The sequence below is a fragment of the Pelophylax lessonae genome (assembly GCF_965119305.1).
Source record: "Pelophylax lessonae genome assembly, chromosome: 4".
NCBI lineage: Eukaryota > Metazoa > Chordata > Amphibia > Anura > Ranidae > Pelophylax > Pelophylax lessonae.
Genome location: NC_138771.1, coordinates 53,684,194 through 53,700,977, shown reverse-complemented (window position 1 = coordinate 53,700,977; position 16,784 = coordinate 53,684,194). Strand labels below are relative to the sequence as shown.

General features: G+C 44.0%; 1 protein-coding gene across 1 annotated transcript in view; it reads right to left on the bottom strand.

Moving 5' to 3' along the window:
• The window catches only part of POLG (DNA polymerase gamma, catalytic subunit), a 105,051-nt gene extending 88,598 nt beyond the window's left edge, over positions 1-16,453 (bottom strand). Inside the window, exons 1-4 of the mRNA XM_082255112.1 lie at positions 15,844-16,453; positions 15,564-15,759; positions 11,403-11,570; positions 1,755-1,901 (exon numbers count right to left, since the gene is read on the bottom strand). Of these exons, the coding sequence (XP_082111238.1) occupies positions 1,755-1,901; positions 11,403-11,570; positions 15,564-15,759; positions 15,844-16,424 (1,092 nt within the window). The 5' untranslated portion in view covers positions 16,425-16,453. The remainder of the gene's footprint in view (positions 1-1,754; positions 1,902-11,402; positions 11,571-15,563; positions 15,760-15,843) is intronic.
• Positions 16,454-16,784: the final 331 nt, after the last annotated feature.

Genomic DNA, 16,784 nt, shown 5'->3' with positions numbered 1-16,784 from the left:
CACTCCTGTGTCCATTCATTGCTGAAGCATAGTAAAACTGATTACTATGCTTCAGTTTGTGAATGAGCAGAAAGCCTCGAAGTACTCCCTATTCATTCATCTGTGCAGCTGAGGCTACAGAGAAAGGGACTGATAAATCTATGTCCTCAGTCACTTTCGGACGGGGGAAGGGGGCCCCATCAGGTAGGCTGTATGGGGCCCTGTGATTTCTAACAGCAGCCCTGGCTACAATACCTAAGAACATGGACATAAATAAAACATAAATAATATGGATACTGAAACAGTAAGCAAAGTATATATCACTAGTAACCTTTAGCACTCCAGCTACAATACCTGTTGGTAGGTTATGAGAAATGGAGCGCACAATCTAGGGATACAATGGGGTTGATTTACTAAAACTGGAGAGTGCAAAACCCGATGCAGCTCCGCATGGTAGCCAATCAGCTTCTAACTTCAACTTGTTCAATTAACCACTTCCAGACCGGCCACCGCATAAATACTGCGGCAGGGCGGCCCGGCTGCACAATATCATGTATAGGTATATGATTTTGTGTAGGGGTTTCCGGGGGCGCGTGTACGCTGCTGGAGCGCCGCTCCAGCTGTGATTAGACACAGCGGGAGCCAATCAGCAGGTCCGGTGGCTGCTGGCCACCTGCGATTCTGCAGGAGAATGACAGAACGACCGTCTGCCTATGTAAACAAGGCAGACGGCTGTTCTGTCACATAGGAAGAGTGAGATCTCTTTTTTCCTCTAGCACAGTGATGGTGAACCTTGGCACCCCAGATGTTTTGGAACTACATTTCCCATGATGCTCTACTACACTGCAGAGAGAATGAACATCATGGGAAATGTAGTACCAAAACATCTGGGGTGTCAAGGTTCGCCATCACTGCTCTAGCACATCTATCCCCACACAGTTAGAAAGCACTCCCTAGGCGCACACTTAACCCCTTGATCACCCCATAGTGTTAACCCCTTCCCTGCCAGTGTCATTTATACAGTAACCTTGCTTTTTGTTTGTTTTTTTAGCACTGATCACTGTATTGGTGTCCCAAAAGTGTCACTTAGTGTTGCAGTCCCACTAAAAATTGTTGATCGCCGTCATTAATAGTAAAAACAATAACAAAACTAAAAATGCCATAAATCTATCCCATAGTTTGTAGAAGTGATAACTTTTGCGCAAACCAAAGTACACTTATTAGGATTTTTTTTTTACCAAAAATATGTAGCAGAATACATATTGGCCAAAATTGATGAAAAAAATTAGATTTTTTTAATTTTTTATTGGGAGTGTTTTGGAGCAGAAAGTAAAAAATATATATATTTTTTTCCAAAATTGTTGGTCTTTTTTTATTTATAGCGCAAAAAATAAAAAAAACTGCAGAGATGATCAAATACCATCAAAAGAAAGCTCTATTTGTGGGGGAAAAAAACTTCAAATTTTATTTGGGTAAAGCGTGGCACAACCAGGCAATTGTCAGTTAAAGAAACGCAGTGGCCTGGTATTTAAGAGGGGAAAACCTTCTGGAGCTGAAGTGGAGAAGCTTCGACAAAAAAAATAAAAAATCCTGGAAGCTGATTGGTTTCTATGCACAGCTGCACCAGTTGTTGCAGTCTCCAGTTTTAGTAAATCAACCCCAATATCACTGCCCACCAATCTGCTTCCAATGGTCTTTAATTACCCCAATTATTACTAAAAAGCCTTAGAACCAGATAGGCCCCATGAAATTTACCTGAATTAAAGTATGCTCACCTGGAACTCTGCTCTGATGTCTGCCATGCTTCCCTTTACAAACAGCTCCCGGCTTTCCTTCTCCAGAGGTGGCCCTCCAACATACAGAGCATGGACATCAGCCAGGTTGTTAATGCTGCTTATATTTACCCAGTCCCATGAATTGATCTGCAAAGACATTTAATACAAAAAAACAAGTGCCACTATATTTATATGCTTGGGGAATGGAAAAGTTCACTGTAAAGTGGTAAAAAGCCTAATTATTTTTCCTATAATAAAAGAGAAGTTATACTTTCCTACTCAGTGCTATGGTATTGCACAGCGCGGTCTCTTATCTCCTCTACTGGGGTCTCCCATCAGCACTCTCGGCTCCTCCTCTTCTGCGAGTGCTCCAATAGCAAGCCAGCTGCTAAAGAGGCACTCGTGTGGGTGCACCCCCAAGCCAGGCTGTGTGCATCCATAGACATACAAAGCGCAGCTCACTCCACCCCCCTCCCCCCCCAGCACCCACCATACAGGATTTGACTGACAGCAGCAGGAACCAATGGCTCCCACTGCTGCCTCTGTGTCCTGTGAGAAGAGGAATAAGGGAGAGCGCCGCTGCAGAGCGCTGGATTGGTGTTTTAGGGAGGTGAGGGGCGATACAACTACTGGGACATTTTTTATTTTCATTTTAAGCAGTGATTGTATGAAGACAAAAAATGTCTCGACTTTAGAACCACTTTTAAACACCTTATCTCATTTATTAGATGTTGGCAAGTTAACAAATCTACAAATATAAACTTTCTTTTTTTTCTCTTTTTACTGGCAGTTATTTGAGAGCTGCACTGGGCTCATTAAAGCATCAGAAAAAATATTGTTCTGCATGCGTGTAAGGCTGGGTTCACACTATATGTGGGTGTTGGACTGCATGTAATCACACACTTTCCTGCACCCGCATCAAGGTGGAAACTTCAGCATGCTTTCCTGTGTTGAAAACCTCCTAGCTCTATGCGGTTTTCTGCGGCTGCCATTTTCCCTGAGTTTTCCATAGGTACAGCAGCCTATTCAAATAAATGGGCTGATGTGCCCACACAAACACGATCAAGAAACCGGCATAGTGTGAACCAAGCCTAAAAGCCCAACTCCAGATTTCCTTTAACAAAATGCTTTTTTTGTCACCTTTACAGGTAAAAAAAATGTAATGCATATTCCCCTTTCTACATATTAGTGCATCCCCCATCCAACTGTGATGGCTACACCTCTTCTGTCTTGAATGACCCCCAAGTGTCATTTAGCCACTTCCTGAGAGCACGAAGGGACAATGGCGGACTCAATGGGGATGCATCATTACACAGTATGCACTTACAGTACAACGCCATTCAGTGACAGTGTGTGCTGAAAGCCCACCCCCCCCCCCCCTCCAAAAAAAGGTTTATTCACCTATCCACACTTCCCTGTTCCCCACTGTGTAAGCTCTAGTGTAAGATTACTTGGATTGGATTGGTGGATGAGGTCACTGCTCCCTACATTTTACTATCTTTGGCAATTGGATGCTACATGGGGAGGTTGCACGCTCCATACCCAGCAAGGGCTTTGATGGACTGGGATGGCCACAAAGCAGCAAGGATAGCCGAGTATACCTTTCTGGGTGGGGGGGGCTCTCAGAAGTTGCTGACACTTTTCCCTTAAATCGGCAAAATGTCTGTGCCACTTAGTAATGAGTAACATTTACAGTAGGGATCGAGCGATTATCGGCAAGGCCGATATATTGACTTCCGATATGCACTTTCCCCGATATATTGGTATCGGCCCCGGAGGTTACCGATATTACTGTATGTAAAATCCTAGCATCCACTTTATTAGTGTTTTATAATGTCCAGTGTGCGTTTTTGTAATCTAATAGTGTGAAACACCTTCAATACATCGCCGCTTGGCCCATCCGTGACCCCCAGCTGTCAGTTGGGGAGAAGAGAAGGACAGCAGAGCGGGAGATTAGCTGAGCATGGAGCGGCGATGTAACAAAGGTATTTCACACATTTCTAATCTAATACCCGGCGCTTCTGTGTACACTGCAGAGGGGAGGGGCTGAGATCCTCCTCTGACAGCTAGGAGAGGAGAAAACAGCAGAGTGGGAGATTAGCGAGGAGAGCCCGGAGCAGCGATGTAATGAAGGTATTTCCCACTATTCTATTGCAAAAACACACACTGGACATTATATAAAATACTAATAAAGTGGATTCTAGGATTTTAATGGCACTAAACTAGGTTCACATGGGATTCCTGGCAGGCAGGGAGGGAAGGGAAGACAACACATTACAGCTAAAAGACCTACCCCACATGTTCAGTACCAGATTTGTGTCAAAAATTGTCTTTATTTTTTAAAACGTTAAATGTACAACACTAATCTAGATGCCTCACTTTATTCCACTCCTGTATTCGTCCCCGTGGGATCATGATGTGTTCACGCCCCTTGGATGGTCACACTTGGTGAAGGTGCTTTTCGGGTGTTTCCTTACCAATGTGCGGGTCACCACAAAATATGCAATGAATAACATATGTTTCATGTGATGTATGCTAATTATTTTATGTCCCTGTAGGACGATTTGATCTCTTCCTAAAAACTACGCTCCTGAAGAAGCGGTATTAAGACCACGAAACGTGTCAGGCAAGGCCTAATTGAAGTTTTTTCTGTGGGCCTATATGTGAAGTGATCTGTGTACAATATATTTGTAATTATGATCCAATTTTTAATAATGTACTGTATATGTCAAATATTTTAAATATCTATATTCAATTTTTATGGTACCATAAAAAATACCCCTAGCCCCCTTCCCCACTCCCCCCCCCCACCTTTTTTCCCCCGTTCCCTTTCTTGTCCTTTCCCTCTCCTCTGCATTTCCTTGGGCAATTGTTGCCCCGTTTCTGTCACTTACAGGTATTTATTATCTCCAAGAGCAATCACAGAGCTTTCTATGAGAAGGTCTTCCTTTTCTCTCCATAAAATTGCCATCTTTGTCCTCAACTAGGGTCAGCATCTACATTCTGGACTGGGATGTTATCCCACAGAGGACACAATCATGGAAATCTTGGTGCCTGCACAACAGCCTTTGTGTTCTGGGTTTGTATACATGTGCTTTATCACATCTACCACCTTGTTGCATCTCACTATGAGACCAGCCAAAATGTTTTTATGTTAATGCAACTTCCACTAAAGTGATCAGTGGTGCCATTGCAGCCATTGGACCAGCTGATTGGCTCCCGGCGTGTCCAATCACAGCGGGAGTGGCGCTCTGGCGGCGGGCGTGCCCCTGAAAACCCGTGCACAAAATCAAGTACATGTATGTGATTTTGCACAGCCGGGCAGCCCTGCTGTAGTATATATGTGGCAGGCGGTCCGGAAGTACTTAAGAAGGCACATGTACAGGCCCGTCTTAGGTTTGCCAATGAACATTTAAACCAGGGGTCTCCAAACTATGGCCCTCCAGTTGTTCAGGAACTACAATCATGCATAGTCATGTCTGTGAATGTCAGAGTTTTACAATGCCTTGTGGGACATGTAGTTCCACAAAAGCTAGAGGGCTGTAGTTTGGTAATCCCTGATTTAAATGATTCAGAGAAGTATTGGGAGTGCTGTGGTCAGATGAGTCCAAAATTGAGCTCTCTGGCATTAACTCGACTCGCTGTTTTTAGAAGAAGAAAAATGCTGACTATGGCCGACCCTAAGAACACCATCCCTACAGTCAAGCATGGAGCTGGAAATATTATGCTTTGGGGCTGTTTCTCTGCTAAAGCTACAGGCCGACTTTGCTGAACTGAGGGGCCAATGGACAAGGCCATGTTTTGTAAAATCTTGGAGGAGAACCTTCTTCCCTAAAGATGGGTCATGAATGGGTCTTCCAGCATGACAATGACTCAAAACATACCACCAAGGAAACAAAGAGTGGCTCAAGAAGCACATTAAGGTCATGGAGTGGCCTAGCCAGTCTCCAGACCTTAATCCTATAGAAAAATTATGGAGGGAGCGGAAATTTCGATGTTGCCAAGCGTCAGCCAAGAAACCTTAAGGATTTAGAGAAGAGTAATGAAGAGTGGACCAAAATCCCTCCTGAGATGTTTGCAAGCCTGGTAATCAACTACAAGAAACATCTTACCTCTCTGATTGTCAACAAGGGTTTCTACACCAAGTACTAATGCCTCGTACACACGCATCGATAGTTGGCCGTGAATTTTCGGCCAACGTCCGATCGGACGATTTTCGGCTTGTTGGTATGATGCTTCCAACAACCGACTCCGGCTTTTCGGCCGAACAAAATCTGGTGTGCATGCTATAAAATTTTTGTTGGCCGTCAACACAACGGCCGATTTTCCGTCAGTCAGTACAGATTTCGGCAGACAAAAATCTGATGAGCAAGACTGGGCATGCTCAGAGAAGAAAAAACACACGGAAAGTAAACCAGAACATGACATCACTTCTGAAGTTGGTTTTTGTTGGCCGAGAAAATTCGTGTGCAGTCTAGAGCACATTTCAACCAACACAACAACACTGGACAAAAGACGGCCGATCGGTCGGCCGATAATCGTTGGGTGTGTACGAGGCTTAAGTCATGTTTTGCTTAGGGATCAAATACTTATTTTACTCACTGAACTGCAACTAAATTCATAACATTTGTATCATGTATTCCTTCTGTATTTTTGGTTGATATTCTGTCTCTGTCATTTAAAATACACCTATGATAAAAATTATAGACCCTTCATTTCTTTATAAGTGGGCAAACTTACAAAATCTGCAAGGGATCAAATAATTATTTTTTGCCACTAATACTTTTCCAAAGTCTTCGGACCAGTCATGTGAGACTGCAGGGTTCCGTAGTTTAGCAGTTTACTTCTTCTTGGGGATGATGTAGACCAATACATGTGAATAAAGGGCGCTGCGCTGATAACCTTTAGTAGCACCCGGCACTTCGAGCATGAGCTTAATCTTCTGGGTGTAATGATGCTGGGCACCACTCAACTCAGAAGATATCTTGTGGCGAAGAGGAACTGCGATGGTGGGTAGACTATTTCAAGAAATAAGAATTTAATCCTGAAATGAGCTTTAAAGTAAAGTGATAACAAACAGAGAAGTGTCAATTGCCATAATTTATTCATATAAATCCTACACATGTAGCACCCTACAGGTAGATGCTAGGTAAATGTATAGTGGGCCTTGTCTGCCTAACAGCAGGGCCATGATTTCTTTTAGTTATAGTGTAATGAGTTCCAGATGTGTTTGCTGAAGGGGAAGTCTCCCCACTGGCTCCTGTGAGAGGCTTCTCATAGGGCAGTGGAGGAAACCCAATCAGGGGACACATCCCAGCTTGTAACTACCCCAGAAGGCAGATTATGTCGCAAAGGATTCTGGGAGTGGATACAAGTTTGGGGGAAGGGCGTGACACAGTGTCTTTGGCGGGAGCAGAGTCCCAGGAAGGAGAGTGTGGCTGTCTCTCCTCCTGTCTGAGGTAGGTGGATGTCTTGGGGTGTCGCCTGGGAATCCAGAGAGTGCTGAGCTGAGGGGATCCGGTGTGCCGAGAGCCTGCGGAGAGCGAGTGGTCCAGTCCCAGGAAAGCCTACACAGGTCATCAGTACTGAGGATTGCCCCTGGGGGTCTACCTAGAGTCAGAGGGGACCACTCTGGAAGAGGTTCTGGGATCCAAGTGTCAGCTAGCTGAGGAAAGGGGGTGCCTAGGTTGGAGGATCCTAAAGTTACCGAGGGGGTACAGAGTCAGTGAACCCCGAAGAGTTCAAGGTTAAAGGGGGCACCTGCAGTTTGGGCAGTGAATTGTATAGCTATACAGGAACCTACAACAAAGTACCTCAAGCCAGTGCAAGGCTGGGGGGGAGTAGCCAGTGACTTTGCAGTGCCGCAGTGTCAGTAGTTCTATAATCCACAGTCCTGGATCTTCTGGACTTAAAGTCCAGGATTCAGCACTTCTATCAAGTTACAGTGTGTTCTGAGAGTCAGTGAGCGTTGGCTGGCGTCAAGGCAGCGCTAGCAGACATTTTTCCTGGATAAAGTCCCAAGTGTATTTAGTTGAGCCTAAAGGAGTATCCCACTCATTCCCTTCTCCCATCCCCTTATCTACAATAAAACCACAAAACAAAGATGCCAGAGTTGTCCATGTCTCAGTCTCTACACCCAGGGCCGCAGCTCACAGGGCTGGAGAGGTTACCGGTAACAATGGCAGACCCACATCAGGCCCAATGCCTGGAAAACCTGCTACACACATCATGCAAATGAATTTTGTTTTTTGTTTTAAATCTTCTAAGTAGCTCATTCCTAAAGCGCTGTTGTATGGTCACATGATCTTTCCCTGTTCTTTGGTATCTACAATGGTCTTTGGGAGGGGCTTCTTTAACTCTGCTGATGTATGCTCTCTACAGCTCTGATTGGTGCTGTGTCAGTCACATGACAAAAACCAAAAAAAGAAACAACCACCACTTGCCTACCGCCCTATTGCGGCCGCTGTGCGCAAGATCACTAATATAGGCGTGATCCTCCACTTCCGGGTAGGGGACGCAAATGCATGCCAGCGGCAGCTTGCTTCTGCTGTGATTATGCACAGTGGGAGCCAATAAGTGGGTACCACGGACTCCATATCCGCCAGCACCCGCCAATCATCAGTCAGAGACAGAACTGCAATCTGTCTTTGTAATTAAGGCAGATTTCAATTCCGACAGGAGGGAAAGCATGGATCCTGTGTCTCCACAAAGTAGGAACATGGATTCACTTTTTCCCCTAGTAAAAGCCCCTCCCACAGTTTGAAAAAACACTGGCTAGACACACAGTTAACCCTTTGATCACACCTGATGCTAACCCCTTTCCAGCCAGTGTCATTAGTACAGTGACAGTGCATATTTTTTAGCACTGATTTTAAGTGTCACTGGTTCCCAAAAAGTGTCAGTTAGTGTCCGAATGTCCACTACAATGTTGCAGTCCCGCTAAAAGTCGCTGAATGCCGCTATTACTATTAAATAAATAAAAATATTGCATTGCTGGTAGATGCTTTAACTTTTGAACAAACCAATCAATATACGCTTAATGGGATTTTATTTTACCAAATATATATTGGCCTAAATTGATGGAGAAATTCGATTTTTTCCATTTTTATTGCATACGTTTTATAGCAGAATTTAAAAACATTTTTATTTTTTTTTTCAAAATTGTTGGTCTTGTTCGGTTTACAGTACAAAAAAAAAAAAAAAATGCAGAGGTGAGCAAATCTCACCAAAAGAAAGCTCTATTTGTGTGTGTGTGGGGGGGGGTAGGGGTATAAATTTTAATTGGGTACAGCGTCGTAGGACCGCGCAATTGTCCATTAGTGCCGTATTGCAAAAAATCTTCCAGAGGTCAAGTGGTTAAGAAGAGCAATTTAACCACTTAAGCCCCGGAAAATTTTACCCCCCTTCCTGACCAGGGCCTATTTTGCGATTCGACACTGCGTGACTTTAACGGACAATTGCGCGGTCGTGCGACGCTGTACCTAAACGAATTTGACGTCCTTTTTTCCCACAAACAGAGCTTTCTTTTGGTGGTATTTGATCACCTGTGCGATTTTTTGATCATGCGCTATAAACAAAAAAATGAGCGACAATTTTGCAAAAATAACAATATTTTTCACATTTTTTTATATGAAATTCCCCCCAAAAAAAAAATGTAAAAATCAAAATGTTTTAACATTTTAGGCCAAATTGTTTTATGCTACATATGTTTGGTAAAAAAAAAAAAAAAATATCGCAAAAAGCGTATTTTGATTGGTTTGCGCAAAAGTTATTGCGTTTACTAACTAAGGGAAAGATTTTTGTCATTTTTGTTGTTTTTTTTTTTTTTTAACGAGTAATGGCGGCGATCTGCGATTTTTTTTGGCGGGACTGCGACATTGCGGCAGACAGATCGGACCCTTGACTGACATTTTTGGGGTTACCAGTGACATTACTGCAGTAATCAGTGCTATACATATGCACTGTTACTGTAGAAAGGACACTGGCAGTGAAGGAGTTAACTTTATTGGAGAGGGAGGGGTTAAGTGTGTCCTAGGGGCGTGTTTCTAACTGTGATCGGCTGTGGCTACCAGTGTAAGATCAGAGATCAACGGTCCTACATAGCAGAACCGTATGATCTCCATTCTTACACAGGGAAGAATGACAGGCGGCTTTGTTTACATTAGCCGCCTGCCTTTCTTCCGGTGTAAAGGAGGATCGCGAGTGCCCGGCGGACATCGGGTCCGCCAGGCACACACGCGCGGGGGGGGGGGGGGGGGGTCCGTGACCACGTGCGCTCGCTCCCTAGAGCCTCACAGGCTAGCGACGTAGTCCTACGTCACTTTGCCTGTGAGGGGCTGACCGCCGTAAATAGTCGTGCGGCGGTCGGCAAGCGGTTAACATCAAATGCGTATTTTTATGCATGAATATGGTGTAGGCAGAGTCAAGGATGACTGACACTAGCTTTCATTTTGTTCAGACGGGATCTGCATCTAAGGCTCTTTTATTTTTTTTTTTTTACTTTAAAAGGTATTAGTAATTATATTCAATATTTTTATAACTGCTTTATATTAAAAGTAAGCGTTTTTGTGAGTTTCTTAGTGAATATAAAACAATCAGCATACTATATCCCACCCCATAGTGTTTAGGAACAAGAGGATGTGGAGGAGGGGGGATTTGGGTGAGAGTGTAATTTACTACTGTGTATACTCCCACATGTGTGACTCTAGTCATGTGGGCTGCATAGAAAGACATGGGAGGAAAATGAAGAGCTTAGAATCAAACTGAAATTGAGCATGCTCTGTAGAGGACAGCGGCTGGTTTACACAATCTCAACCTGCAGTGGGGACACAGAGAAGGTGGGAGGGACAGCTGAAGAAAGATTTAAATCAGGTATATTCTACTCTACACAAAACAAATGCTTTAATGCAGGGGTGTCAAACTCAATTTCAAGGCGGGCTGCATCAGCAGTAGGGTTGCCCTTAAAGGGCCGATTGTATCTGGGGTGCGCTATGTACAGAGTGCAAGGTTCAGGAGTGTATTGCGTGCAGAGTTGAAGTCTACGCTATCTGGAGAGTGCAGAGTTCAGGAGTGCACTACGTACAGTGCAGAGATCAGCAGAGCGTTATCTACAGAATGCAGGGTCCAGGGGTGAGTTAAGTACAGAGTGCAGCATTCAGGGGTGTGCTGTGTATGGAGTGCAGGGTTTAGGGGTGCACCGAGTTTGAAACCCTAACCCCCCCAGAAAGCTTCCTCGCATCCCTTTCATCTACCTGGCCCGGCTCTAGTACCTCTCTGTGTAGGCAGCTCTACTACCTGTGTATTTGCAGGGAGATCGTTCTTTCTCCTAGATTCTGGAGATCTGTCTCCTCTGTTCCCTACTGTGAGTGCGTCCAGCAATCTGTTAGATCCAAAAGCCACTGAGGGCAAAGCTGTCCCTTATAAACACAGAAGTCATCTGTATTTACAAGTGACAGCGGGGAGTGGGAGCAGAAGGTGAGAGCCGGAGGAATGGAGGGCCACATGACAAGGCCTGGAGGGCCGCATTCGGCCCGCGGGCCTTGTGTTTGACATACATGCTTTAATGGTTTTGTGAGTATACACACTCTGTTATATAGCATGTAATGAGATTTTTTCATAGTCTGGGTTTAATATATTTAACAGACTTACAGTTGGGCCGTCATACTTGTGTCGAGTTTTCATGATGTGCTGCTTGACCTCTTGCAATCCCTTTTTCTTCCCGTATTTACTGGCCATCCATAGAGTGCGCTGAAATCCGGTTAGGCCCGAGATAGCCATGTGCATGCTCATTGTGTCCATAAAGCGCATCTTTGAGCCCTAAGAAAAATAACATTTGATTTAGTCACCAATGCACAGTATCCACCTACCATATACTACATCTATGGCAAATCTGACTTGTTGCTAGACATATGCCGGTTTTCGGTAATTCGATATATCGCGGTATTGCATAGCCACGGTATTGTTATTGTGGCATTTTTAAAATACCGAGTTTATCTGTCAAGTCTGCCTGACTTGTGAATTGATACATTTCAGTGAGCTGGATGACTCATTCACTCACACAGCTAACACCTTTCAGCATTAAGTCTCCTAACTATAAACAAAAATGATTACATTTGTATCTTTTCCTTCCCTCTGCCAGGGAGAAAGGAAGTTTAACCTCTTAAAGACTGGATCTTTTTATGACACTTGTTGCTTGCAAGTTAAAATCAGTTTTTTTTTTTGCTAGAAAAGTACTTAGAACCCCCAAACATTTTATATATTTTTTTAGCAGAGACCCTACAGAATAAAATGGCGATTGTTGTAATATTTTATGTCACACTGTATTTGCGCAGCAGTCTTTCAAACGCAATGATTAGACTTTAATGAATAAAAAAAAAAAAAAAAAACGTAACAGTAAAGTTATCCCAATTTTTTTTTTTTTTGTTACACAGAGAATCGTGAGAGAATCGTGATCTTTATTCCAAGCTAAAAAATCGTGATTCTCATTTTGGCCAGAATCGTGCAGCTCTAATAAATATATATATATATATATATATATATATATATATATATATATATATATATATATATATATATATATATATATACACACACACACACACACACGCATAGCAGCCCACATTACATTATTATATAGCCATCAAGCAGTGTCTACAAAAAATGCAGAAAGCTTGCCAGAGCAGGAACTGCAGGTTAGTCGCATGGTGCAAAAGCAGGATGGATTTCAAGGCCACTGAATTTTTAAAAAAATGCTGCATGCACCTTTTTTCTGCGGAAAATGAGGGCATAGCAGCCCGTTCAAATCAATGGGCTGCTATGCCTGTGCAAATGTGGGCCGCCAACCCGCATACATGTGAACCACCAACCCGCATACATGTGAACCAGGCCTAAAGCAATAGTAAAGTCATTTATAAACAACACCTCCTTCAGGTTTAACCACTTCTTGACCACAAGGATTTGCCCTCTTAATGACCAGGCCATCGGATCGGAGCCCGAGCGCCAGGACCAGTTATCACCAGTTAGGCCAGACACTGCTTGATGACCTATTTTAGGCCTGGTTCACAGAGTCTGTACTAACTGACTATATAATAATGTGCATAAGTGAACCAAAGCCCCTAAATTCAGCAATGAAATTGAAGTGAGGTGGAAATTTAATAATTTAAATTTAATAATAGAATACCGTGATAATACCGTATACCGTGGCAAAACCTTAATCAATTAATCGCAGCATGAAAATCTGATACCGTCACAAGCCTACTTGTTGCTAGGCAACAATATTCTGATCACAGCAAATAATCAACCCTAAAAAAAGTAGAGTGGAAAGTACTAAAGCCACTCTATACAGCCATTCCCCAAGGCTTTGTGTCTCATTAAGATAAAAATGCATTAAGATAAAAAGCCTTCTGTGTGTAGCAGCCCCCCAGCACCCCTAATACTTACCTGAGCCCCCTCTGCAGGGGTCGGCAAGGTGTCCGTGACCGGTCCTTGCCAGGTCCGCCACGCTGCCCCGCCATCGGCACCCATCCATCATCAAGTCATCATCATCAACTGCAGTGCTTACTCGCCGCCCACCGCTCCCTGCAGACAGTCCCGCCGCCTCCTGCTAGCCAGCGCCGCCCAGAAGTTACAAAGAAAGCACGCCTGCCTGGGCTGCGGCTGCAAGTAGATTATCATGCTGCTGGCTGGGGAGGGACTGTGGAATTGGCGCGGCGGCAGGACTAGTCCAGAGAACTGTCTCTCTCACTCTGGAGGAGGCACTAGGGAGTAGTTCACAGCAGTCGAAGAGAGGAGCCGAGGAGAGCACAAGTCAATGACACTTGGAAGTCAGAGTGAGTCGACTGGTCTGGATTGGAACTGGAAGAAATCCAATAATCTTGTTGAGGGCAGCTGGGGGCCACTAGCCAAGCAGTAGTGGAGAGAGAGAGGGACTCCAGAGGGGAGACACAAGGACAAGATACAAGTTTTCAAAGTTTAAACTGAAGTCTATGGGGGCCAGTGGGCCACCTCAGGAAGGGATGGGACCTGCCCTGGCGCCTGGCCTGTTTTAAGAGTTCTTCGGGGGGGGGGGGGGGAGTGGGGGATCCACGCTGTGGGGGGTCTATGGGTTGGGACCAGTCACAATGCCAGGGGTTCCCCCATAGAGCAGGCCAGGACCCCACCAGGAACCCCCTCCCATAGATCCCCCTTAGAGCAGGGGGGTAATTCCGTCACACATTAGTGTGACGGAATTACCCCCTTACAGATAGCTAAAAGGAACAACGGTGTCATTGGTAACTTATCTGAAACGCGTTGGCTTGACGTACATGTTGCTAGTTTTTAATAAAGGTCAATGAACCATATTTTAGAAGTCACATTTCTCTGGACACCGAGAGTTCCTTTCTTTTCATCTAAATCTATGAACTTTTAATAGCCCACTCAATGGCATTTCTTTGTTTTCTAGTACTACAACAGTCTTTCTCAAACTTTTCAACACAAAAGGAACCCTTTAACCACTTTCCCACCGCTCACATTGCTGCTACTGCAGCAATGTGGCTCGTTATCGTCCAGCGACGTAGACCTACGTCGCTGGACTCCTCCCCCTGTAGGAGGCTCGCTCCCGCTGTTTTCAGTCACAGCGGGAGTCGGACCAGGGGAGGAGCGGCGGCGATAGCCGCTCTTCCCCGATCGTCGGGGAATCGAGTGAGGAGATCCGCCCGTCCGCTTGTGTAAACAGAGCGGGCGGATCTCCCAAGTGACAAACAGTGACAGATTGCAGGGTTCAGCATAGCTGAACATGCGATCTGTCCCTGTGTCACTCAGTCACCTCCCCCCTAACACGTTAGTAAGCACCAGGCATACATTAACCCCTCCCTCTCCAATAAATTAACCCCTTCCCTGCCAGTGTCATTTTTACAGTAACAGTGCATATATATAGCACTGATTACTGTAGTAATGTCACTGGTACCCCCAAAAGTGTCAAAAATGTCAGTCAAGGGTCCGATCTGTCCGCCGCAATGTCGCAGTCCCGCAAAAAATCGCAGATCGCCGCCATTACGCGTTAAAAAAAAAAAACACCAAAAATGACAGAAATCTTTCCCTTAGTTAGTAAACGCAATAACTTTTGCGCAAACCAATCAAAATACGCTTATCGTGATTTTTTTACCAAGCATAGGTAGCAGAAAACAAATTGGCCAAAAATTTAAAAAAAATTTGATTTTTAAATTTTTTGGGGGGGGAATTTCATATAAAAAAAAAAAAAAAGTTAAAAATATTGTTATTTTTTCAAAATAAACGCTCTTTTTTTGTTTATAGCGCAAAAAGTAAAAATCGCACTGGTGATCAAATACCACCAAAAGAAAGCTCTGTTTGTGGGAAAAAAAGGACGTCAATTTTGTTTGGGTACGGCGTCGCACGACCGCGCAATTGTCAGTTAAATTCGCACAGTGCCGAATCGCAAAAAGTGGCCTGGACGTAAGACAGCAAAATTCTCCGGTGGTAAAGTGGTTAATAAAGGTCAAATGAACCATATTTTAGAAGTCACGTTTCTCTGGTCTTGGGGAACCCCTGCTAAAAAATTTAAAATCTACAACTCATGACACAGTGTGACAGTCAGTGGGAAGAATGCTCCTTACTCTTGTCATCATTGGGAAGAATTACCCCCTTACAGATAGCTAAAAGGAACAATGGTGTCATTGGGAACTTATCTGAGGCAGAAATTGCCCATTGCTCAAGAAACCGCAACCTCAGGAGGAACCCTGGTTGAGAAACCCTGTTCTACAATATACATTTTATTTTCTATATATGAACACAAAACTTTGATACATTACACACCTTTATAAAATACTGCTCCTTAATGTACGCTCTGTCAAAGCTGACATTGTGGCCCACCACCAATCTCTCAGACCAGTTGTGCTTGTTCATAACGGTTGACTTTGGCGACGTCTCCAGTGGGATGAGATCAGACAACGACATTTCATTAGACCACGTGTATCGATCTTCTATTAGTCTCCGACTACACCAAGAGTACCTAAAAAAAAAAAAAAAAAAAGAAGAAGGAGTTCAGTTATAGTTATTTTCAACATAAAGATTTGGGTACAAACCTTTTTCTTACCAGCACTGGGGGGAAAGCGCCACAGCTAGAGTTGGGTATTGTCCTTCAGACATGCAGACCTCCACATCAAACACCAGAGCCTTCTCATCCGGGAAGTCAACCTGTTCCCTTCCTCCTCCTTTGGTATACTTAGTCCATCCGGTCTGCCAGGCCCATTCTTGGGGTAGGTCTGGTATCCGACACTGCAATAGATCATTAGCTGCTTCCAAGTAAGGAAGATTCTGTTTCTGTGCTAGAATTCTGAAATGTTCATCAATGTTCCCCCCGTACATCCTGGGCAGTTCTAATTCCATGTCCTGGAGAATAGAGGTCTCTTGACCCCATAGGCCATGGTTCTGCAGATGGTCTATGCTCTTCTGAATGCTTTCCTTGGAGTATTCTTCTTGTTTTCCTCTGAATATTTGTTCATGGAGTCCTTTGGTGAGCATCTGTATATTTAGGGGGTTCATGCGCCTCGGTTGAGCTTCCTGAGCCCCATCTTCACTTGGTAAACGTGAAGCCATTGTACACATGCGGCATTTCAAGTTCTTTATCTTCCAGTAGCTTATCAGATACGCGTTTTTCCTTAGCAATCTGTCCATATTGCCTACTTTATGGTTTATTTAGATAATAGAATTCACAGAACCCTGTGAAATAGAAATAAAAATAAAATAAAAAAATCAGAAGCCCCTTCAGAAGAATAACTGTCTTTCACATAAAGTACTTTTATCCCCCTAAACACAAGTAAATCCATGTTATTCTGGACCAGATGCTTACTTGCCAAGAAGGAATTGATAAAGAAAAGGACTTTTTTAGGTGGCAACACTCAAATTAATAAAATGTGTATGCACTTTATCAAGATTTCATATTAACCACTTAAGCCCCGGAGGATATGGCTGCTCAAAGACCAGGCCCTATTTTGCGGTTCGGCACTGCGTGAATTTGACAGACAATTGCGCGGT